The 24,689-nt window shown below is 38.5% G+C and overlaps 5 protein-coding genes across 5 annotated transcripts; 2 read left to right on the forward strand and 3 right to left on the reverse strand.

Annotated features, from left to right (window-relative positions):
- Positions 1 to 280: 280 nt before the first annotated feature.
- LOC123769896 (pro-resilin-like) lies at positions 281 to 1,956 on the reverse strand. Its single transcript, XM_045761332.2, has 3 exons — positions 1,852 to 1,956; positions 1,545 to 1,625; positions 281 to 767 (listed from the first exon to the last, which is right to left on the reverse strand). The coding sequence occupies exons 1-3, from the start codon at positions 1,954 to 1,956 to the stop codon at positions 465 to 467; spliced, it is 489 nt and encodes a 162-aa protein (XP_045617288.2). The 3' UTR covers positions 281 to 464.
- Positions 1,957 to 6,463: 4,507 nt separating this feature from the next.
- LOC123769892 (pro-resilin-like) lies at positions 6,464 to 7,080 on the reverse strand. Its single transcript, XM_045761326.2, has 2 exons — positions 7,013 to 7,080; positions 6,464 to 6,820 (listed from the first exon to the last, which is right to left on the reverse strand). The coding sequence occupies exons 1-2, from the start codon at positions 7,076 to 7,078 to the stop codon at positions 6,515 to 6,517; spliced, it is 372 nt and encodes a 123-aa protein (XP_045617282.2). The 5' UTR covers positions 7,079 to 7,080; the 3' UTR covers positions 6,464 to 6,514.
- A 5,689-nt stretch (positions 7,081 to 12,769) lies between these two features.
- LOC123769895 (pro-resilin) lies at positions 12,770 to 14,248 on the forward strand. Its single transcript, XM_045761331.2, has 3 exons — positions 12,770 to 12,870; positions 13,107 to 13,181; positions 13,790 to 14,248. The coding sequence occupies exons 1-3, from the start codon at positions 12,859 to 12,861 to the stop codon at positions 14,066 to 14,068; spliced, it is 366 nt and encodes a 121-aa protein (XP_045617287.2). The 5' UTR covers positions 12,770 to 12,858; the 3' UTR covers positions 14,069 to 14,248.
- Positions 14,249 to 14,934: 686 nt separating this feature from the next.
- Positions 14,935 to 18,986, forward strand: LOC123769893 (pro-resilin). Its single transcript, XM_069301147.1, has 4 exons — positions 14,935 to 14,979; positions 17,235 to 17,431; positions 17,951 to 18,025; positions 18,589 to 18,986. The coding sequence occupies exons 2-4, from the start codon at positions 17,420 to 17,422 to the stop codon at positions 18,865 to 18,867; spliced, it is 366 nt and encodes a 121-aa protein (XP_069157248.1). The 5' UTR covers positions 14,935 to 14,979; positions 17,235 to 17,419; the 3' UTR covers positions 18,868 to 18,986.
- A 3,277-nt stretch (positions 18,987 to 22,263) lies between these two features.
- On the reverse strand, positions 22,264 to 24,195 carry LOC123770137 (uncharacterized). Its single transcript, XM_069301146.1, has 3 exons — positions 24,178 to 24,195; positions 23,144 to 23,218; positions 22,264 to 22,933 (listed from the first exon to the last, which is right to left on the reverse strand). Exons 1-3 carry the CDS (start codon positions 24,187 to 24,189, stop codon positions 22,343 to 22,345), a joined length of 678 nt encoding a protein of 225 aa, XP_069157247.1. The 5' UTR covers positions 24,190 to 24,195; the 3' UTR covers positions 22,264 to 22,342.
- Positions 24,196 to 24,689: the final 494 nt, after the last annotated feature.

The following is a 24,689-nucleotide window of genomic DNA, read 5'->3' on the forward strand; positions in this document are numbered from 1 at the left end:
ATATATGAGAGGCAGGCATGTGTGTGTGTCACGTGTGTAGAAGTCATAAATGAGCGGGGCCTGAGAATGCCGTATGTGGATAAGAGCCAAGAATGACAGGCTTGTGTATACTACTTGTGTAAAAGAGAGATATATAGGAGGCTTGTTTACGCCACATGTGTAAAAGCCATATGTACTATCTTCGTAAAACGTGACGAATATGTTTTTAAACCAAGAACTTCTACTGGATTGAGATGTATCTAAACAAGTATTTACAAAATATATTTAATTTATTTTTCCATTGAACTTCACAGAAATACAGTTGTCAAAAAAAATATATATATAAATACTCAATATTGATAATTGCCTAGAATGACACCAGAAACCATTCAAGAGTATCGACTATATTTTTGATCATTGGAGGTACTCCTGAAGGGTTCTGGAGGTCCTCTAGCTGGCCTGCAGAGGGCGTCCACAGAGGTCCTCTAGCCGTACACTGGCCTGCGGGGGGCGTACTCGAAGGACTCAAAGGAGCGAGATTCTTGTGACTCCGGGTAGCGAGCCTCGCCCTCGTAGGAGACTTCGGCCACGTAGCCTGAGTCGCCGTCCACGAAGAAAGTCACCTTCTGCAGACGACCGTCCGGAAGCTGAACGTAGTATGAACCCTTAGTGTCGTCACCGTCGCGGGCCTCCTGGTGACCGAAGTCGTTGCTTGACGGGTCGTGATCAACAGCCCATTTGAAGCTGTATTTAGCTTCCGTAGACTCAAATGATTCTTCCGAGGATTCCTGAAATTCACAATTCAGTAAATACAAAGAAGTAAAGGTCCTGTATAGCCTAAATTGAGCACTATTTTAAGTAATTAAAGACTAAAATATACAAAAGTAGTATTTTAAGGTATATTTTTCATCCATTTAAATAATCTAGCCAATCCAATAGAGAAATCATTCCCGTTGTCAGAGGCAGGAAACCTGTATTCAAGCTTATCAAGGCACTTAGTAGATGCCTCTATACTGGCATACATATGTGTTCATTTACAGGCCCTCAAATATAGACTTAAGAAGAATTAAGGGAACTACAAAAAAGTCTATTGGCCCATATGAGACAGCTTCTATTTATATTCACCCAAACTCATTCAAATATGGGTAATCTACGCTTGAAATAATTCATCGATCACACTACTGTTAATTTACCCGGAAATTTGTTTTACAAATCTACACTTTTGTTTCCAAACCAGTAGTTACCCAGGTCTTTCCGGAATCTAAACTCGTCCAATTTATAAGACATAAACTGTCTTGAGAGACTTGCGAGCATCATTATATTATAAGTAATTATCATTGCAAATTTCTAAGCTAGTGCAAATCATTATATCATATATGTCTAGATCATTATAGCACATAATCTAGTGTAAATTCTAATACCATATAAGTACTATAAATTCTTATGTCATAAAAGCTAGTGTAAATTCTTATACCATATAAGCTAGTGTAAATTCTAATACCATATAAGCTAATTTAAATTCTTATACCATATAAGCTAGTGTAAATCATTATCTCTCAGCTCACCTGGGGAGCACCGTAGGAGAATGAGGGCCGTCTGTCAGCGGAAGCTAAGGCCGCCAAACACAGTAGGCCCACCAGGACGATCTGAAAAAAGAATCATTATCTAGCTGGCTAATTGTCTGTTTAGTTTAACCCAAATAGGAACAGATAAGTGTTATCAAAAGGTAATTTTTTGTAGTGTGTGTAGGTATGTGATAGTGTCCTTTTAGTACATATATAAAGGCAGATCATAGACGCTGGTACTTAACCCCATCGAAATAAAGAACTAAGAGCAGTCCGTATAGGCCTCAACCCGCTGATTGAGACTCACCTTAGTGTTCATGTTGAGGGTGAGTGAGTGAGTGATGTGGATCCAGCCTCCACTTTGCCTTATATACCTCATCGTTGAACTCCGACACAACTCTGACCCCTTCATCTTGTTACTACGTAAGGTCAATTTTTTCCCTTCGTGTCAGCGAACTTTCGGACCAGTTGCGTGTTTCATAATCTTAAGTTTCTCGGTTATGTGATATAAGGAGAGTGGGAAGTGGTCGGTTAGACCACTGATACTGCTGTTATTATTACTACTACTGTTACTACTGCTACTACTACTACTACTACTAATAATAATAATAATAATAATAATAATAATAATAATACTTCATATGCATATGATTATTATTATAATAATAGCAGCAATGACAATAATAATAAAAATAATAATAATAATAATAATAATAATTTCGAAGATTATGAAAATCCCTTTTTTCTTGAAATTTATAAGTTTTTTTCAACAAGAAAGATATATTAAATATTTCTGAAACTATCTTCCTTCACACAAATAATTTTTTCTCGAAACCTTCAAGTTCCCTATAGTTAATAATTATGCAGTAGGCCTGTTATCTTGTAGATGACACTGGTCAACCTTGTTCAGAACCAGAAACATACGAACCCAAGCAACCCACCTAACCTCTCAAGTCCATTGCATAGAAACCATCAATATTAAGGTGGTTTAATTTTTACTAATGCATCGCATTGTTCACGCATTCGTCGATTCCGTTACAAAATTTACCTAAAAGGTGAGAGGACAGGTATGTGTGTGTGTGTGTGTGTGTGTGTGTGTGTGTGTGTGTGTGTGTGTGTGTGTGTGTGTGTGTGTGTGTGTGTGTGTGTGTGTGTGTGTTACTATTTGTCTTATTGAAGTCTTCATGACTCAGGATCACTACTTGGATTTTGCATTGAAGTCTCCAAGATTACTACTTGGATTTTGCATTGAAGTCTCTGTAGTGTTATTGCTCTTTTTTCTCTCTTATTATTTCTGTACGTATGAAAATACGCACACACACACACTCACACACACACACACACACACACACACACACACACACACACACACACACACACACACACACACACACACACACACACACACACACACACACACACACACACACACACACACACACACACACACACACACACACACACACACACACACACACTGTCCTCGCCGGTCGTAATCCAAAGAGTCCAGGTTGATTGCGGGCCGAGGCAGAAACAACTGGGAAGTTTCTTTCACCTAATGAACCTGTTCACCTAGCAGTAAATAGGTACCTGGGAGTTAGACAGCTGCGACGGGTTGAAGCCTAGGGATGTGTGTCTGTGTTAGAGAGAAAAATATGTAATAGATACGATACTAGAAAATTGGTCGAGAATCAGTACTTTAGATAACCAATGAATAGAAAATTGGGTTCCAAGAGCTAACAGCTCGATCCTGCAAGCAAAATAGTAAATACACACAAACACGTAAAATAATAATACACTTGCTGTATAAAGTGACTGATTTTGCATGAAACTTTTTAATTTAAAAATATATAATATTCATTAGAATCTACTGTAGTATATATTTTTTATCTCTGAATATAGTAGAACAAAAACACGGTATAATAATGCCAACGAACCTTAATGATTTTCTTGATGTCTCTCTAGAATTTCCTGAATGCATGACTGACATTTTATGAGTAGTATTAGCAAGGTCAAGAATTGAATTCAGTTACACTAATTCACTAGTTTTAGTGACTAGTTAGGGTCCTCGTGTGTCAATGTTGATGTGATTGGATATTACCTGAGTGTGCTTATAGGTAGTAATAACCTGCTGAAGGTGAGGGAAAATGATCCTTCCATACACGAGCCTCACGAAGTGGAGATATGTGACCTTCTTGCTTCGCCTGACCTTGTTATCTCATTGCCCCGCCCTGAATTGCCACCGGAGGTATTGGTAGCTGGGGTGTTTCTCTCAATTACTGTGTCTGTCTGTCTGTCTGTCTGCCTGTCTGTCTGTCTGTCTGTCTGTCTGTCTGTCTGTCTGTCTGTCTGTCTGTCTGTCTGTCTGTCTGTCTGTCTGTCTGTCTGTCTGCCTCTGTCTCTGTCTCTATCTATGTCTCTCTCTGTCTCTCTCTCTCTCTCTCTCTCTCTCTCTCTCTCTCTCTCTCTCTCTCTCTCTCTCTCTCTCTCTCTCTCTCTCTCTCTCTCTCTCTCTCTCTCTCTCTCTCTCTCTCTCTCTCTCTCTCTCTCTCAATATGTATATGGTTGGATGTGGTGTAATCTACACTGGAGGCACAACGTGTGTGTGTCAGGGTTGGGCGTGGGCCAACTGGAGTCTGTAGGCACAACGTGAGAGTCTAATCTCTCTCCTACAAGTGGGTAATCACCCACGACTCTTGACCCAAACACAACTCCATTATCAAGCAGCCCGTTCTCTCGATTTACCCCCCCCCCCTTCCCCCTTAACAAATGCTGTTTTTTAGCATAACCAAAAGCGTCAAAAACTAGCCGACCACCAGAGCCGATAGTAATCATTCCCAGAAGCATCAACATTGCAGTGCTTTTACTTCCCTAAACCACAGCAAATATTATGGTGGTTACTTCCCCAGTGGTTCTTAATTCTATTAATGGCTGTATAGTGGCATTAACTCATGAGCAAATGTTCCATACCAGAGGTTCAAGGAATATATTTCTCGTGACCCCATATTGTTCCATAATGTAACATTATTTATCGTCTCAGTATCTCTGACCCATGACCTGATAGAGCGGAAAAGCGGGCTCTATAATCTCTGCAATGTGCACTCGTAAATGTGCAAGGCTCACTGTTGCAACGAGATAACGGCATGAAGACTTTATTATCGCTTACATAAGCCTTTAAGGCGAAATTTCTGAATTACCCCAACACAAATTATTTTTGTCTTACCGGAGACTTTCAATATCGATTTTTTTTCGGCCTCTAATGCAAAAAGTATTGTGTAAATTGCAAATAAAGGTAATTTATGCATTGGGCACTCTTGGGTCAGGGAGGTCATATAGGGTTAGGGAGGGCTTATGGGGTTATACCAAGTCATACCAAGGTTTGGTTGGCATGGCCAAGTTCTGGATGGTATGACCAAGTACTGGATGGTTTGACCAAGTTCTGGATAGTATGGACAAGTTTTGGTTGGTATGACCAAGTTCTAGGAGGTATGACCAAGTTCTCGATGGTTTGACCACGTTCTGGATAGTATAAACAAGTTTATAAACAAGTTCTGGCTCGTATGCAGAAGTTCTGAATGGTATGAACAAGTTCGGGAAGGAATATCAATGTTCTGGCTGGTATGAACAAGTCAAGTTCTGGCTGGCATGAACAAGTTCTGGCTGGTACGAACAAGTTCTGGAAGTTATGACAAAGTTCTGGCTGTCATAAACAAGTTCTGGAAGGTATGAGCAAGTTCCATCCTTCAATATTTATAAACAAAGGAGTCGAATCTTATTTTTCTCAACGTAAAAGCAATAAAGTGGACTTCCCTAACGTTAAACTTGACATTTAAGAACCAACAGATATTAACTCTCAATGTTTGCATATTTAGACTCTTAAAATAGCACTTGGAGAAGTCTGTACTTGTGAAATATATCAAACTTGTTATCTTTATATAGTGCTTATCTCACAGCGAGTTGTTATAAAAAAATACAACTGAGGATGGCCTCTGAAAGTTGCTCTTGAGGTCTAGGGCAAGCTTGGATGATATACATACTAGATCAACCTTGGAACATATGCATACTAGAGAGAGTAACAAACGTACAAAGTGGTGAAATGGAGCGCTCCTGTTAGATGATTTAAGTTGAAGAGTTGTTTGTAATCTGTTATTTAAACAGGAGGGTTGAATCCTTGCTACATGCAGCTGATTAAATAAATTAGGCTGAAATTGTTAACTCTATCGTCTTTCTATGCCTATTTTATTACATATAAAGAATTATTGTACTGTAATTTTCAAAAATGATTGAATTTTGAGGTAACTAGTGGATAATATACACCTCTTGTAGACTTCATGCGGTTCATTCGGACTCTTTGCAGCTCTTCCGGACTCCATATCCGTAGGAGTGAGACGATAACTCCACTATCAGTCTTCACGTTATCTTAACTAGCGATAACCTTGTATTTTATCCACTTCCCATCTTGGTTACGTCAACAAGCAACAAATTCTCTCTCTTAACAAGACCCACATGTCTTGGTTCATAAGCTTGTTTGATCTGTTATCGTATCTCAAAGTATAACGTACAAAAAATGATTCGATCTTTTGCACAAAGACGGACATTATAATGGTTAATTTCCATGTTAATATAAATTTATTGTGAAAAGTACATATAGATCAGGTAATTTTTTTCATTGCATTTTTGTAATATAATTTGCATCTTGTATTATATATAATTTTTGTGTTTTCGTAAGTTTTATTTTACGTCCAAAAGAAATAGTATGTTTTATCTTTATAAATTAGGTATTCACTGCATCAAAGGGATATAAATATTTTTAGGGTTAATTTTTCATCAAGTTTTTAATTATATTTATATATAGAATACAACAATTAATATATGTAAATGTAAATATATATATACTCTCTAAATAAATATATAAAAATAATTTTCTCTAGAAGGATATGTTGTTCTCTTGAATGTTTAGATGGTAAGTTCTATCCATAGGTGGGTCTTGGAGGAGCGTAGCGTGGAGCTTCACGGGACTCGTAAGACTCATCGGAGTCTGGGTAGCGAGCCTCGCCCTGGTAGGAGACTTGGGCCACGTAGCCTGAGTCACCGTCCACGTAATAAGTCACGGTCTGCAGACGACCGTCGGGAAGCTGCACGTAGTACGACCCCTTGGTGTTGTCACCGTCGCGGGTCTCCTGGTGACCGAAGTCGTTGCCGGAGTCTTCGTGTTTCACAGCATAGTTAAAGTTGTACTGAGCCTCACTTGACTCATACGACTCCTCGGATGATTCCTGTAAGAGCGAATGATATCATTTGCAACACACTGTCAATGTGAGCATGCCTGAGCCTAAATTCATGATTTAGAACCCACAGGGCTTACCCATTAGTGTAGAAAATAAGTGATATGCAAATCTCTGATATTTGACGTTTGTTTCCATACAAATGTGTCAAGAGGGTGTTTCCTTGCGGTAGTTGCTACCTACCTGAGGAGCTGCGTAGAAAGTCGGGCGTCTGTCAGCTGTTACGGCGGCTGCTAGGCACAGCATCATTATCAGCTAGAGAGAGAGAGAGAAAGACAAACAGAGAGACAGTCAGCGAGAAAGGCAGACAGAGATAGAAAGAGAAAGAAACAAAGAGACAGATCAGAAGAAAGGAAAAAAACTAAATTAATATATTTTTCAACAACAATAAAAAAAATCAATCTTACCCCAAGAAATATACAATATTTTCAATGTTTACAATGTGAAGCGGAAGAGACTGCACGTTGCAGACCTACCCACCTTTGCAACCATCATGCTTACTCTCTGGAGACTATACTGTGAGATCGTGAACGTGGTTTCCTGTATATATACCCACATCGTGAGTGCCTCCACGGTCAAACGTTTTTACACGACCTTTAAGTTGGCCACAAGAGAAACATTGTTTTATAACAGTCATTTGTCTTATGCACTTAAAAAAGAAGTGTAAGTTTCTCAAGAGGGTGTTGTAAGAGATTTCCTTATATATCCTCTGTAAATGCACTCAGAATATTAAAAAAAAACAATAAATACACTCAAGGTCATTCTTCGAGCCTTCCTTACCAAGCGAAGTATTGGGCGGGGCTCCTTTCCCTGTGTTTTGTCTCGGGTATTGCACTGTGAGTCTGCATGCTGGTTTGGGTCACCTGCCCCGCCACGCTCCAAGCCACACGTATCGTTATCGGAAAACCGCATCGATCGGTATTTCGGAGCGTTCAGTGAAAGCTGCATTGTGAACGCTTTTGAATATCGGGAATAACAGGAGAGTTATATAATGCGTTGGTGTATTGTTGCTGTATTTTATACTTCAGCGTTGTCTCTGTTTGTGTACTTTGTGTTATTGGTGTTGTCACTTTTACTGTAATTTAGTGATATTGTATATGATGTTTTTATTACTGTACCTAGTGTATCCTCTGTTACTGTACCTAGTGTAGCCTCTGTTGCTGTACCTAGTGTATCCTCTGTTGCTGTACCTAGTGTATCCTCTGTTACTGTACCTAGTGTATCCTCTGTTGCTGTACCTAGTGTATCCTCTGTTGTTGTGCCTAGTGTAGCCTCTGTTGCTGTACCTAGTGTAGCCTCTGTTGTTGTGCCTAGTGTAGCCTCTGTTGCTGTACCTAGTGTAGCCTCTGTTGCTGTACCTAGTGTAGCCTCTGTTGTTGTGCCTAGTGTAGCCTCTGTTGCTGTACCTAGTGTAGCCTCTGTTACTGTACCTAGTGTAGCCTCTGTTGCTGTACCTAGTGTATCCTCTGTTGCTGTACCTAGTGTATCCTCTGTTGCTGTACCTAGTGTAGCATCTGTTGCTGTACCTAGTGTAGCCTCTGTTGCTGTACCTAGTGTATCCTCTGTTGCTGTACCTAGTGTAGACTCTGTTGCTGTACCTAGTGTAGCCTCTGTTGCTATACCTAGTGTATCCTCTGTTGCTGTGTACCTAGTGTAGACTCTGTTGCTGTACCTAATGTAGCCTCTGTTACTGTACCTTGTGTAGCCTCTGTTGCTGTACCCAGTGTAGCCTCTGTTGCTGTACCTAGTGTAGCCTCTGTTGCTGTACTTAGTGTAGCTTCTGTTGCAAATCTGGTAGTGCACTATATAACTTTTAGTTCACAGTAACTGCAGTGCATAGTAACTGGTGGTACACAGTAATTGAAGTGCACAGTAACTGGAAGTGAAAATTAATTGCAAATGCACAATAACTAGAAATGCACATTAGCTATAAGTGCAGTTAATCGCAAAGCCACATTAGCTACATAAAATCAGCCATATGCACAAAATTCCTCAATAGAAGAAGTTTCTTTCAGAAGTCTGAACAAGGAATTATTAATTACACTAAATACGTCAGACCAGTGCTAGAATATGCAGTGCCATCACGGAGACCTCATCACGCCCACCAGCTGAGACGATCGCGGTGGGCGTGGCAGCCCGTCCCAACACCTGATACCACGTACCCTGGAGAGGTATGAGGTAAGAGCCTGGGTATCAGGACTAGGCTTCATCAAGCATTTATACAACCATTTACGAAACCTGTACATCTTTTCTCAACTCATAAGCTCTGAAATAAATGTAAACAAAGCCACCATAGTTTATGAAAGATGTACTTGTTTCCTACTTGGATGCTCATAATTGCTTGATTAATCCTGGCCTCAGTTTGTATAGAAGGAATAATCACCAATTTATATTCCATGTCCACGAGCTTTTAATCGTGGACATGGCACGACAAAGAGCCATGTCTTTTATGTCCATGTCTTTTGTGTCTACTTCCTCCCCGACTAACACACAATATACCCGCAGTGTTGAAGCAACTTTCTGACGCTGCCACAACTTAGGAACAACGTCGGACAATAACGTTACGAATATTTTGTGGACTTGCTGGAAAGTAGCCATTATTAGCTGCAAAGAAAGATTTATAGTTTCTTAATGCAAACATGATTTCTCAGTCCATCGGTACGGCGGAAGCAGGAGGAGAGGAAGAATGTTCGACTCACTGAGTTTCTGTACGAGGGGAGAAGGAAAGCTGCTGTATTCCCTCAGATACGGGTGAAAATGAAGTGCCTTGTATCCCTCAAATACAGTAGGTGAGGATGAAGCCTCTTGTTTACCTTAAATACAGTAGGGAGAGGATGAAAGACCTTGAATTCTTTAAATACAATAACAGAGATTGATGAACACTACATCCCTTAAATACTGTGGTAGAGATTGAAGGATCCTTGTATCCCGGATATATATAGTGAAGTGGATCGTCAGGGTGTTACAGACTACAGACTTGGAACCCACGAAGGGTGACTTATCTTCTGATAGTTCCTGTCTAACTACAGTGGAGATATTCAGAGTAAAATGAACTTACCCTTTTTAAGAAAAACTTATGTTATTAAAAGGATAGATTTTCTAGAGTCTACAGGTATGCAAACAGCTATTGTTTAACGTATGTAAACTGCTATGTGGTTAACGTCTGTAAACTGCTATGGGGTTAACGATATCTGTAAACAGCTTCAGTATTTTGACATCTGTAAACAAGTATTATCTCATGTCTGTAAACAGCTATTGTTTAAACTATTGTGGTGGCCTTAATAACCCTCTAGAGGTTGATAGGTTCTTAAGCCCAACAAAAACCCTGCTGATTGGTCAGTAGGCATTGTGGTGACCTTAATAACCCTACAGAGGTTGATAGGCCTTAAGCTCAACACCAAAACATAGTAACAAATGCCATTGTGCAACGAAACTTCCAAGTACAATAAAGTTTTTGTACAACATAATTAAACGCTTGATGCGAGAGACTGACAACGCCTTAATATTATAAAACAGCTTGAAATATTTCAGCGTCTCCATATCCAGCATTAGCTTTCACTTCCAGATGGTAACCTAGTTCGCGCAGCTTACCAATGTACAGGTGAACTAAGACCACACAAAAACTGGTTACATACGGAGGAGGGGAAGGTTGTGGCTTTAGTTCAGACCCCCACGAAGAGTTCCTGCTTTCTTAAAAATTGTCTGAAGCATCAACTGTGCTTCTTAAAACTGTCTAAAACACCAATTATGCTTCTTAAAACTGTCTGAGGCATCAACAGTGTATCTTAAAACTGTTTGAAGCATCAACTGTGTTTCTTAAAACTATCTGAAGCATCAACTGTGCTTCTTAAAACTGTCTAAAACACCAATTATGCTTCTTAAAACTGTCTGAGGCATCAACAGTGTATCTTAAAACTGTCTGAGGCATCAACAGTGTTTCTTAAAACTGTTTGAAGCATCAACTGTGCTTCTTAAATCTGACTGATTCCATAGAACAGACGTTGTTATGGATCTGTCAGAACAAAACAGGTACTTTAAACATACAACAGCCAAAGTATGTACACAGAAAAGTGTATAGTCCACTTCCGGTGCATATACTCATTGTATGTATTCTCAGTGTATATATGTACTTTGTGAAAATGTACTCCTTGTTTATATTATCAGTGTATATACTCAAAGAATAAAATAATAACCCAATCTGTGTATACATAATCAGTATATTTTCTCAATTAATATATTGTAAGAATATATATATATATATTCTCAATTAATATATTATCAGAATATATATTCATAGTGTATATAATCAGTTTATATATAATATGCATAAATTTTCAGTGTATATGCCTTCAGTGCATGTTCTCAGTGTATCTGTACTCAATGTATACAGGTGGTCCAGAGGTTACTTAACAGTAATATTATATAATTCATTATGTCGGGGGGCACGCAGCCAGTGTATATATAAATTCATGTTAGGCTTATATCGAGGTTCCTCACCAGTATTCAACCCTACAACAAGCTGACTACCTCCTAGGTACCTACTTACTTCTAGGTGAACAGGTGCATAAAGGTGATAGGAAATGTGGCCAACCATTTCTTCATATAACCCTACATCCTGGTGTGGGACTAAATACTAAATATTTAAGATATGCATTTCTAGGTGAATAACCCTTTCAGCAGACCTGAAACGTAATGTTTTGAGTGGAGTATAGAAGAGGAAGAGAGCGGCAGAGGAGAAAGAGAAATAGAAAAATTTCCAAAATTAACATCGAGGCTCAATATAGTTGGAATGACAGCCACTCATACCATTCCTTCAGATATATCATCCACATCAGTATCCACTCCTGCAATGTCACCCACTAGTACTGTTCCTTGTGATATAGATCCATCCACATCTACATCCAATCCTGCTACTAATCGTCCAGTTTCTGCAGACATACCATCATTGCCTGTTGCTGCTGCGGCTGCTGGTGACATTTTACAAGAGGAAATACCCAAATCTGTAACAGTAAAGGAGTCTGTAATCTAAGAGATAGATCCGGGGCTATGGAACATTAATGATACTAACAATAGATTACTGAATTCGTAGTGGGACCTCATCATGTCAGAATCATAATAGCAACCTTTAAAACTCAGGCAGAGTGTTTAAAACAGCTGGAGTAGAGAATATGTATTTACCATATTTCTCAAACAATGTGTTGAAACGTGAACTGCGGAATGGCGAGTATGTAAAACGTGAATGGTTACTCTATTCACCATCCCAGTGTCGTTTGTACTGCTTTGAATGTCGCCTATTGTCCAAGAAAGAATCTCCCTTTGCTACATTGTGGTTCAATGACTGGAAGCACAGCAATGTTATTGTAGAACATGAAAATGGAGAAGAACATCGATAGTGCATGACAGCGTATTTGATAAGGCATAAAGAAACTGGAAGGGAAGATTATGTATTACTTGAGCAACATCGCTCAGAGCAGGAATATTACCTTAAAGTGTTGACGTGTGGTTTCTGTAATTCGCTTTCTTGTCTCCAGAGGTTTGCCATATCCTGGAGAAAATCAGATTTTGGGGTCGGCAAGAAAATGGCAACTATTCAGGTATACTAGAGCTGCTGAGTGAGTTTGGCTATTTCTTGAAAGGCCCATAATGCCGTTAAGACGACCCTGAAAGAGCCTACATTCCTCTGTAGGACGATGAGGACTGCGCATGCGCCTTACTTGCCTGCCACGGGAAGGCCGCGCGGTGGCCCTGAAACTCCTTTACTCATTCACTTTCTCCTTGTTGCCGCCCTTTTTTTTTTACCCCATGCAGCTGCTGTGTCTGCCTCCCGCCGTGATCAATGAAGGCGATACACCCGCCGCAGGATATAATACACACGGGACGCAATACCTCGCGCAACATATCAAGTTTTCGCGGCCACTACGTCATATTTGTTTACAAAAAGCTGTTCCAGTGCGTCACGCCAGGTGGAATATAAGCAGGTGGCGTCCGGGCAACCAGACAGTGAAGCTTGCTCCATCCAACGAATCACAATGAACTCCAAGGTATATATATATAGCTTTTGCGTTCTTGTATGTTTGGTTTTCATTTGTCGAGGATAGGAAGCCTTGTCTATCTAGATCTTCCTCAGCAAGGTTTGAGATAGCGGTATCACAGTAGTGAAGGTATGTAGATACCATTCATAAGCAATAGTGAGTAGTGTGGGCGAATATATCACAAACACTGATACACAAACCGGTATTTTCAAAGCCAAATATAGAAAAATTTATTTATATTTCAGATTTTCCTACTGCTATGTGTGGGAGCTGTCGCTGTTGCTGACAAACGTCCCTCCTTCTCCTATGGCGCTCCCAGGGTAATTATATATATATTCTCTTGCTTATTAAATCCTTTCAAATGCTATTACAAACATATAAATAATAATTGCTGGGTTAAGGCACCCATACCAGGTGTGCCAGGTAACTAGAGCAAGCCAGGATCAGGATTCATCAAGAATTTGCTCATCCATTTACGAAATATGTATATCTTTTAACAATCCCAGCTTCTTTGTTTATATTTACGTTTTTGAACAGTTTGTGAGCTCCGAAGCACAACGGGGTTGTGAAGTTTCCGAGCTTGTAAACTGTTTAATTAATGTAAACAAAGCTATCATGATTAAAGAAAGATGTATAGGTTTCATAAGGGGGTATTCTTGATGAAATCATAACCCGGATAGGAAACACAGAGCTCTGACCCCATCCACAATATGGGTCACTGAAGTTATTATTTATTACTTGTAAGAAGGTTTCTTTTAAATTTACAATCCTATGATAACTGAATTGTTGAATATATGTTATATGTACTTATACATACAACATGTATGTACATGTGCTTACATGTTGTATGAACCGTATTTTCGCCTGCTGAGTTTTCCTATTGGTTCTGACTGGTGTGAAGTATTAACAAGTGATTTTGTTACTCTAGTTCTCATCCGAGGAAACTGGCCCCGCTCAGTACAACTTCAACTGGGCAGTCAATGATGCTCCTTCAGCTAACGATTTCGGTCATCAGGAGACCCGCGACAACGACAACACTCAGGGGTCGTACTCCGTACAGCTTCCCGATGGTCGTCTCCAGACCGTGACTTACTACGTCAACGGCGACTCTGGCTATATCGCTGATGTCCAGTACAAGGGCGAGGCTCGCTACCCCGACTCTGATGAGGTCAGGTCTTATGCCCCTCCAAGACCCCAGTACGGATAAGACCATCGTTCGGATAAGAACACTGTACGGATATGACCCTAGGATGGATAAGAACATGCCCCAATGATATTTTTTGGCGAATGAATGACTACGGCTGATTGTACAAATGCTTATTTATTTATGTTGTCTATTGATAGCTTGCACTTATGTATGTGAAAAATACAAAAATATTTCCATTCATTGCAAAACTATTATTTCCCTCTTGCCATTGTTCATTTTCTGAATATTACATTTGAACACTCCTATAAGTTGTCACTGCATGATTTTATTGTCAGACATTGATTAACCTTTAGGCTGCGAAACACGTCATATGACGTTATACAAAGGTTTACACTGCAATTAACGTCAACAGAGTTTAGCATTACAGAAAACGAAGAAAATTTCGCAATTTCTAAAATCATTAACATTACAGGAGATGACATTGTGATCATGCACCTAATAGAGAGTTAAACATTGTTGTTATACATAAAAATTCGTTAATTAGAAGAATTCTGACATTTGTGACATCATCATAACCTGTCAAATTGATACAAATATTTAGCGTTTGCCAATATGTTTTCCTATTTTTCTATAGTTACCCTTATTTATTAAGAACTTTTGCAACTTTTTTATTTTAGAAAAACAAACACGAAGCAAACGGATAAATCTTGATACATTTTTTAATAAATGATATTAATATCATACTTTAATATGAATTTCTAAATATATTAGGTAATTGGTAGAGTATTTTTTTTTAAATTCTAAGTTTTTTATAGTGTTTTGTAGTTTGAAAAAATTCGATTGAAAGTTGTACTTAAATAAAGCTAGCACTACACATTTTATAATTAGTAATATATGTTATTTTATGTGTGTATTTAAGATAAGAGTTTATTTTAGTCAAGAACTATTTTAAGACGGACGGATTAATGTCGGTAGGTAAATAAGGTGTTGTGTTCTTTATAACCATCCAGAGACTGGCAGACATAGTCCCATCACCAAACCAATAAATGCCCTGCTCTGTAAACCAGCAATGTGTAGTGAAAAGGAAAACAGGACGGGATCTTTAACGTAATAATAATGGTCCAAGACGGACCAAAACGTCGTTGTCTCTTCATCTTCTGGTGTGAGGTTTGATAACCACATCTTTAACATTTGCTCTCTCAACACAATTCTCTTTTTTGAGGGTGATAATGTGATGATTCCACCTAGTCTGATGTTCCTCATCTTTGTAATCATTACAATTACCAACGCTTCCCCACACACATCATTTATATATTAAAATTTAATATAGTCAAGCTTAATTTTTATTGTTGAATTCATAACTGGTAATAACTATTTTGTCAAATAGTAATTTGGACTGATAACCTGCCGTAAGTCGCTTGCTATGAAGTCCAGAAAACGAGTTGGTCATAAAGACTTGCCAGTCAGAACAGGAGTTAAAATGAGTTGGTCTTAACGACTTGCTAGGCAGTACAGGAGTTAAGACAACAAACTTTCCCTTTTTACAGAAGATTGTGACGGAAACAAAATGCGAACAATCAAACTTAAACTCCCCGGACATTAATACGTGTTTCATGCAAGATATTGTATACGTAAAAGAGTGCAAACCTCCAAACCAACGATGTTGTGAGTTTATGTAAACTTATATTTGAAGTGGAAATGTTATATAAAAAGTAGAAATTGCGCACCCCCCCCCCCTAAAAAAAATTAAAAGACTACATTTCAACGTTCAACATTCTAAAAGACAAGTACGAAAAGTAAAGAATAGGTATCGAAAAATTCTGAAATAATCTTTAGGAAATTTTTGTTATCTAAACGACTCAAATCACGTAACAATTACCATAAATCGGAAGTAAATATGCTAGACACACACAGGGTCTCGTGGCTGAGTGGACAGCGCTTGGGGGTGTTAGTCCTAACTGCCCGGGTTCGATTTCCGACCGAGACAGAAATAAATGAGCAGAGACTCTTTTACTTGATGCGCTTGTTCGCCTTTCAGTAAATAAGTACCTGGGAGTTAAACAGCTGCTATAGGCTTCCTGGAGATGAGTGTGTTATAGAGAAATACATGTAGTTGGCATAACAGGGAAAAATTATTGGTTAGAAAGATGAGGTCTCGACAGGCATTTCTGCGAGTGTAAGAAACTAACATGGACTCTCATAGAGATATAAACACTTTACGGGGAACACGAAAGTGTCTCCAGGTGTATACAAAAGAAAGAATATTGTCCATGCAATGTAGCTTCAATTTATATACACTTAAATCACTCATCTGTTTGTTAGACTTATGTTGAAACAATCCAGCAATACTTTTGAAGGGAACTATTGACTAATTCGTAATACTTAACTTTGTTCCTCCCTTTCTAAAGACTTTCAATTAGGCTTGTTTAATATATCTCCATGTGGGACAACCAGCTCACATATCAGAAAATAAAGGAATAGCAAAGTTTCGATCTGTATTAGACTATTATCGAGTCTTGATGATGGACCGAAACGTCGTCGCTTCCTTCAATTTTCAGGAGCGTTAGTTATTTGTTTTTTCAGGCATGATTTCCACAAACATGTATAGTTGTCTTCTCTTTATATATATTAAATTTATCCAGTTGTGTCTACTACTATATTCCCTCACTATTCTCATCCTGTGGTTCCTTTAACCTGTTTTATCTGATATTCTCTGTGAAATAATACATTAGTGATCTTTCCAGTTAATTTAATCATTACTACTGATATTGCATGAGTGTTTGTGCTGATAGTCCTTTCGTCGAGTTCATCTCCTCTGACATTTTGCCAGCATTGGTATACCAGTTCCTTAGACAGTGACAGAAAGAGGGACTTCACGAAGGAGAGTATATTCTGGAGGTATAGTGGGAGGGCAATTGACTATGATGTTATAAGGATGAATGTTTAATGGCTGGTAGGCATGGTTATTGCAGTATCAGGGGAGGGGAACACCGGATTAGTGCACTCTGTCAGCGCTTGATGCTGATTTCAACTGCTTTACTCAGTGTTCCAAGAGAAAGAGAATATATAGGGAGAGAGAGAGGGTACACTCACTCTTTCTCCTTATTTTCTCTCTCTCAGAACAATTAGTAAAGCAGTTGAATTCAGCACCGAGCGCTGACAGAGTACATTAATCCAGTGAATGCGTGTATGTTCCAGTTCAACCTTCATAAAATTTTATTTCAAGAAATATGTGGCCCCCGGCGAGGGCGTGGGGCTTCACGCAACACCTTGCCCCCACAAACCAGGGTTTCCTCTGCTCCATCTGCAGCATCGTACAAAAAGTAGTCCAGCGGCTCCTAGCGGGATGGGATATAAGTAGAAGAGAATCCCGCTGTCTGGCAGTGAAGTTCCCTCCACCGACTCAGCACAATGAACTCCAAGGCTAGTTACTATCTTAATATAGATATATTCACTGGGAGCTGTTCCTTCCTTCTCGGTGTATATAAACTGAAGGTGTACTTTACTGAGCTTGCTGGTTGTTTGGTATGTTATTGTTATGGTCAGTAACCCTACGGCAGTTTGGTTTGATGTTGGGCTTACGACCAATCAGGCTATGAAGAGCTATTTAGACCACTCACAAGTACTTGCTAACTAACCAACAAGTTTGGTATTGGACTTCAGATCTATCAACCTATGGAGGGTTATTGAGGCCACCACACTAATTTACTGTCCAACCAGCAAGTATACTTCAGTCCTAAACATAGTCTAGGACTAAATAAAACTCTCAGTGTATATACATCAAGAAATGAGATATACATCTCGTTGTATACAGCCCTTGTTTGAACGTCCTTCTGCGGTAGACAGACGTAAAATACATCACAATCACAACCTCTAAGTATATTTGTATAATACTGTATAAGTATACGAATATTACCCTTTCAAAACTATTATACATTCCAGATTTTCTTCCTGGTGTGCATGGCGGCCGTGACTGCCGCAGACAAGCGGCCCTCTTTCTCCTACGGTGCTCCGCAGGTAGTATTCTGTAGTGCTTGTAGAGTCTCGCGTTGTAGATGTATTTAAATTATGAAATCATCAGACGTAGGTCAATCTAGTGATGCAATAGTCGAGTGTTGCATCAGACGAGTGTTGCTCGCATAATGCCCTTAATAAGTCTACTGTGAAACGGTCTATCAAATGGCATATCTACTGATAGTGAGACGAGATAAGGGCAGCCTCTTTTGTGTGTAATCTTAAGTCATATTTTCCTGGAAACATAACCGATAAGGAAATTTAACTAGGTTCACAGCCTTTGATTCTTAATATTAGTATATTATATTTTAGTCTCTGGTAGTGCTTAAAGGCAGATATAAAATATTGCAAGATGACTAAACTTGATAATATTGTATATATGTATTCGCACATAAATCTTTGAATATGTATATGTAAACACGAATATATGTAAAAAAAGCAGTTTTTATATATGAAGAATTTGCAAATAGAGATAAGAACTGTGTTCATTGCTTACATTAAAATATTCGTACCACTTTTAATATAATTTTTCTTGTGATTAATTGTAATGATTTAATCCGTTCTAGTTCTCCTCCGAGGAAACTGGCCCCGCTCAGTACAACTTCAACTGGGCAGTCAACGATGCTCCTTCAGCTAACGACTTCGGTCATCAGGAGACCCGCGACAACGACAACACTCAGGGGTCGTACTCCGTACAGCTTCCCGATGGTCGTCTCCAGACCGTGACTTACTACGTCAACGGCGACTCTGGCTACATCGCTGATGTCCAGTACAAGGGCGAGGCTCGCTACCCTGACTCTGATGAGGTCAGGTCTTATGCCCCTCCAAGACCCCAGTACGGATAAGACCATCGTTCGGATAAGAATAGTATGAATAAGACCCAGGGGATTGACTGGAGAGTATGTACTAGATGAGCATTTTATTTTATATTTATTTTTCTTATTAATTAAAGCAAATATATGAAGATTTGGTCTTTCTACCCTTTGAAGACGGTTGATATCAATGGAGTACATAATGATAGTCAAACGGTTATAACTTTCCCAATTGCTGTGATTACAGTCAAGTGTCAAATTGCTATCTAAACAAGATCTATCTCAAAATCGCAGAAAAATGACCCTTATGAAAAAATAATGAAAATGAAAAAATTCCCTTATAAAAGAAAATTATTCTTTTATGACCATCCCTTATAAAAGAAAATTATTCTTTAATAAGGGGAAGTTAATTTTTTGATCAAATCTGCCAGCATTGTTATCTGCTATAGTTCCTGATAGCCTTTATATCAGAAATTTTATAAGTGAGATAAATATTAACATGGTGTTTAAGAATCTAAAATAATATCTCTATTGTACGCAGTAAATATTATTATTTATATCAATGCTATATATTATTGATAAACATTGTTACCAGTATTATTAATTATTCAAATTATTAATTTTCTAATTTGTATTTGTTATATTTTAAATAATTAGTGTATATTATAATAGTAATAATAGTATTTTTATTATATTGATATTACCTATTATTATTATTATTATTATTATTATTATTATTATTATTATTATTATTTAATAAAGACTCTTGGGCCCTGATAAGTGAAGCATAAAGGAGTATCATACGAAACATTGAGGGCCTTTAGTGGGAGGAGAATGGCACGGATCCAGGTATGACCCGCTAGCTACTCCACGCTCACACCCAGACTAGCTACTCCGCGCTCACACCCAGACTAGCTACACCACCCCGACATTGGTCTAGCGTATAAAACAGGTATGACGCTTCTTTTTAGGTAGTCAGAAAAATATCCCGGGATCCGGGAAAGTGTTATCAATATTTTACTGGACTTTTATTACAGATATAATAAAATATAATCTTATTTGGAAGCATAAAATTACTGATTACGTCACGAAAATGACCATCCATGCCGTTCTCATATAATATCTAAGAATTGTACTGTACATCCATGTTTAAGAATTCTGAGGTGATAATGAGCATGAGTATAGTGGAGCCATCTAGTGACAAGAAATAGCACTTTCAAATGGCCAACAGCAACCCATACGGCGGGTTATTGTGCAGAAGGTAGAATTCTCGCGCTTGCATTTCATTGGTAGAAACTCTGTTGTCATTTTCCTCAAGAGCCAATCACAAATCATCCATAAGCTCCGCCCACTTATCTTCTATTTTCAGCACAATAGCCCTGTTTGCGACGGTATTTTAACTCATATCTAGTCAAAAGGGGATTTTTCTAACTAAATGTGAAATTTATTAATTACAAATTATAAGTAAATAATAAAGTATATAGTAATTATTATAAATGAATGGCTAGGTTGCTTAACCTAATCAAGGGGCGGAGCTTGGAGTTAACATTCATGAATGCTACGATGCCCCGCCCACTAATCTTAGTGTTAAAGTCTGCCACTAGATGGAACCTCTTGTCAGGTTATGAACCTCTTGGTCAGCGTTATCAAATTTACATCATTTGATTTACTAAGGTTCTTAACAATGAAATCTTTATTTACCAAAATAAGATAAAAACTGCAATAATTACGAAAATATTATTATGGATTCATTTAAATATACTAACTTAGATATTATGTGTATACACACGACAAGTGTTGCCATCTGGTGGAAGTCTTTAAAATAATTTTTTGTTTAAGCCCCGCCCACATGAAATTACATAATGGTTAGGGATTTCATTCTAATATAAATACTCTAATGTCTTAGATATTTATTTATAATTTATATATAATAATTTTCAAATGATCTAAAAAATATACATTGCAGATAAATCATGGAAAGCAGCAATCATAAGAAAAGTTGCCGTGAAGAAGAAAAAACACCCAAATGATATAATTAAATGGGTGGAGTTTCCAACTAATTCTTTCTTGTGATTGGCTGTTGTGGTGGATGTCAATATAAAGTGTTAACCAATGAAATGCGAGCGCGGGAAGCTACCTTCAGCACAACAACCCACCTTATGGGCTGCTGTTAACCTGCCGATAGTGTCATTTTATGCTCCTAGATGGCACCAGCAGTCGCAAACTCGGCATCTTTCCTAAAAGTTAGTCAAATGACTGGAAATTAAGTTGACGTTTCATAAGCAGAAATGTAAAGGTATGATAACTAAGAGAGCAATATGGATCACATACACTCCGTTTCTCTTTCTCTCTTTGAAGTTCGTGTAGATAGTGATGAAGGCAATGTGTAGTGAAAATGGTTTGCAGAAGCCGTGTGTAGCGTAGATTGTTACAGTGTTGATAGTCGTGTATAGTGTAGAATGGTTACTGTGTTGACGGTCGTGTGTAGTGTGGATGATCACAGTGATGGTGATAGTGTATAGTATAGATGACTGTAGTAATGATAGTTATGAGTACTTGAGATGTGCCCAGTTCCTAAATTCAGTTAATACAAAATGCTGAGGACATGCAAATTTCTATAACAAGCCAAGTTTTGGTTCGCATGTTCTACCAAGCAAGTTCTACCGGGAAATTCAATTGGTGTTTAGAAACGATTGTCCATTAGAATAGGAGAATCAAGTGATCAGCTCTGTGTAACCAATCGAGGCAATCTATCAATCAAGTGACTTGTCAAAGCATCGATGAATCAAGTGGGCAGTCCTGCATAACTAATTAAGGCAGTGGTGAATCAAGTGACTACTTCGATTTAACCAAGCAAGGTAGCAGTGAATCAAGTTACCAGTCCTGTATAACCAATCAAGGATGTGGTAATACATTCATAATGTATGTACATATTGATAATGTTCCATTGATAATGTATGTATACATTCGTAATGTATGTATATATTCGTAATGTATGTATACATTCGTAATGTATGTATACATTCGTAATGTGTGTGTATATACACTCGTAATGTATGTATTCATTCATAATGCATGTATACATTCATAATGCATGTATACATTCATAATGCATGTAAACTTATTGTTATAAACCTTTCCTTCCCCCTTGTTTTTTTTATCATCAGCAAATTTAATAATCAACAAAATGTGTATTTAATATATTTATATGAAAAATATGATATATTAATGAAATATGCAAAATATTTAAATATTTTTCAAAGCATCAAAAAACACTTTTAAATTAATAAATTTAGTCACGTTTAGTGAATAAAGTGATCAGCCCCTCTTGATCAGATTACCACCTCTTAGTAATCCTTTATTAAATGGTTTTGCTTTAAAGACAATTATATATTATAATTTATTAATTATTATAAGTATCTATTTAGTAAAATTATCAAATTTGCAGCATTAGACAGTGGTTTATAATTCTGGTACTAAATTCAGATTAGTAGCTCGATTTCCGATGCTAAAATCCGTAGTTACGGGTGTTTGGGATGTAGACGGGTGGTTTGTAGTTGTTAAGAGAGTCCGGATGGGTGTAGTGGGTGAAGGGAGAGTCCTCGAACTCCTCGGAGGACTCTTCTGAAGGACCCGCGAAGTAGCGGGGCGGACTGTACGAGCCAGTCTCCAGGGAACCTTCTGATGAGGCGTACACGATGACTTCGCGGGATTCTTCAGCCTCGGGATTCGAGTACGATGGTCTAGGAGACGCGAAGAATGCTCTGGGGGCGATGTTGGATGGTCCTATCCTAGTGTAGGATGGTCTGGATGGAGTGTGTGATGGTCTTCGTTGAGCGTATGACCTGATCTCATCGGAGTCCGGGTAGCGAGCCTCGCCCTGGTAGGAGACCTCGGCCACGTAGCCTGAGTCACCGTCCACGGAGTAAGTCACAGTCTGCAGACGACCGTCGGGAAGCTGCACGTAGTACGACCCTTTGGTGTCGTCACCGTCGCGGGTCTCCTGGTGACCGAAGTCGTTGCCGGAGTCTTCGTGTTTCACAGCATAGTTGAAGTTGTACCGAGCCTCTCTAGACTCATCGGAGTATTCATCAGACCCCTGAAAAGTCAATGCTAATTATGTCTACGAACAACCCAACATTAGCTTACAAAAATATATCATCGAAATCACAAAAACTTGATTTAGTCAGTGAATGGGCTCGAATTAGCGTCTCTGGACTACCCCAAACACTACCGATATACCAATGATATCTAGTCAGATTCTCAGACATGTCCATTATGTCAACCCTCGGGTCAAGAGTCAGCCTACCTGAGGAGCGGTGTAGGAGTAGACTGGACGACGCTCACCCACACTGACCGACACCACACCCAGCAGGAACACAACCTGGAATTAAGATACGGAACATTACTGGTACAGCAGGAGACTTCCAGATCATCACATGTAGAGTTGTAGAAGTTTGGAATAAGTAGTTTCAGAAGACGATGGATGCCAAAACAGTCCGCCCTCCTAAAATGATGGCAAATATAATAACTATTTGCGCGAACTTATCACTATGTACTTTTGGACCTCTAAAAAGTTCATGTTTTGCATTAGTAAATTAGCCTAAATGGCATTCTAGTAAATCGGAAATTTAACTAAAGATCCTTACCTGACCTGTGCAAGTAATTTTTAGGCCTAATACACGATATATTAGGCCTAATATAGTACATAATGTGCCATACTAACCCTAGGAATATTTAAGTTTAATTTTAGGATTTTTGGACAAATAAACTAATAGTACAAAACTAAAGTTTTTGGGAACCAACAGTGCACACTGGAAGGCATCGACAAATAATTATAATAAGTGCAATCTTTTTTAGAGGACGGCCTGTGCCACAACCGTCAGTAGTTTCAAAGCGTCATATGACAAAGAGTACTCGTAAGACGGGACACCACAAGCGTAGCTCTCACCCTTTAACTACACGCTTAGATAATTTGCTGAGATTGTTGAAGAACATTAACAAATCTAATGTTATAATTTTAATGTTTCACGTTAAATTTTATGTAAACTAACAATTGTAAATCAACAAACATTCATGAATATAAAGTCTTTGAATTGGAAAGATTTTGAAGTTTGGCAGTAATAGCTACAAGAATTTAACATTTGCTCTCTTTATACTGTAAAAAAAACACTACTCCATCGCGTGTCATATTGAACACCGAAGATCTATCCCTGTGAAAAGAGTAATAACCCTCCAGAGGTTGACAGGCCTTAATAACCCTCAGTTTTCATTTTGTATATCCTACTCTCATATAACATTATAATCCCTAACTTTAGGTACGAGCATGAAATGTAACGTCACCCTTGAGATCATCGTGAAGCCTCGAAGCCAACTGTGCTTCTCCAGCTCCAACCATCTCCTTATATACCTTCCCGGCTCCGTGACGTCACGAGAATTAACCATATTTGTTTCATTTTTAAGTTCGTCTGAATTCAAAATAAAAATATTTAGAGTATATAATTATTCTTTAGGGAACGTTGCATCCAATTTTAAAACGTATTTTAGGGATTACTTTAGAGGTTTTTAAGGGATTTTTGGGAGATTTTATGTTAGTTTAGACTTCTTCGTGACAGGCTGTGAGGGGTAGGTAAGGTCAGGTGAAGTGGCGTGATGACGGGAGGACACAGGTCGTGACCTGAGGTTGACCTCCACGGAGGAAGTTTACCGGTGTAAAGGAGTGGGTGGGGCAGCTTTGCTCTCTCTCTCTCTCTCTCTCTCTCTCTCTCTCTCTCTCTCTCTCTCTCTCTCTCTCTCTCTCTCTCTCTCTCTCTCTCTAATCTCTCAGGTCCTGTATGTACAGGATCTATATATAT

Source organism: Procambarus clarkii, chromosome 45 (assembly GCF_040958095.1).
Source record: "Procambarus clarkii isolate CNS0578487 chromosome 45, FALCON_Pclarkii_2.0, whole genome shotgun sequence".
In the NCBI taxonomy this organism is placed as follows: Eukaryota; Metazoa; Arthropoda; class Malacostraca; order Decapoda; family Cambaridae; genus Procambarus; species Procambarus clarkii.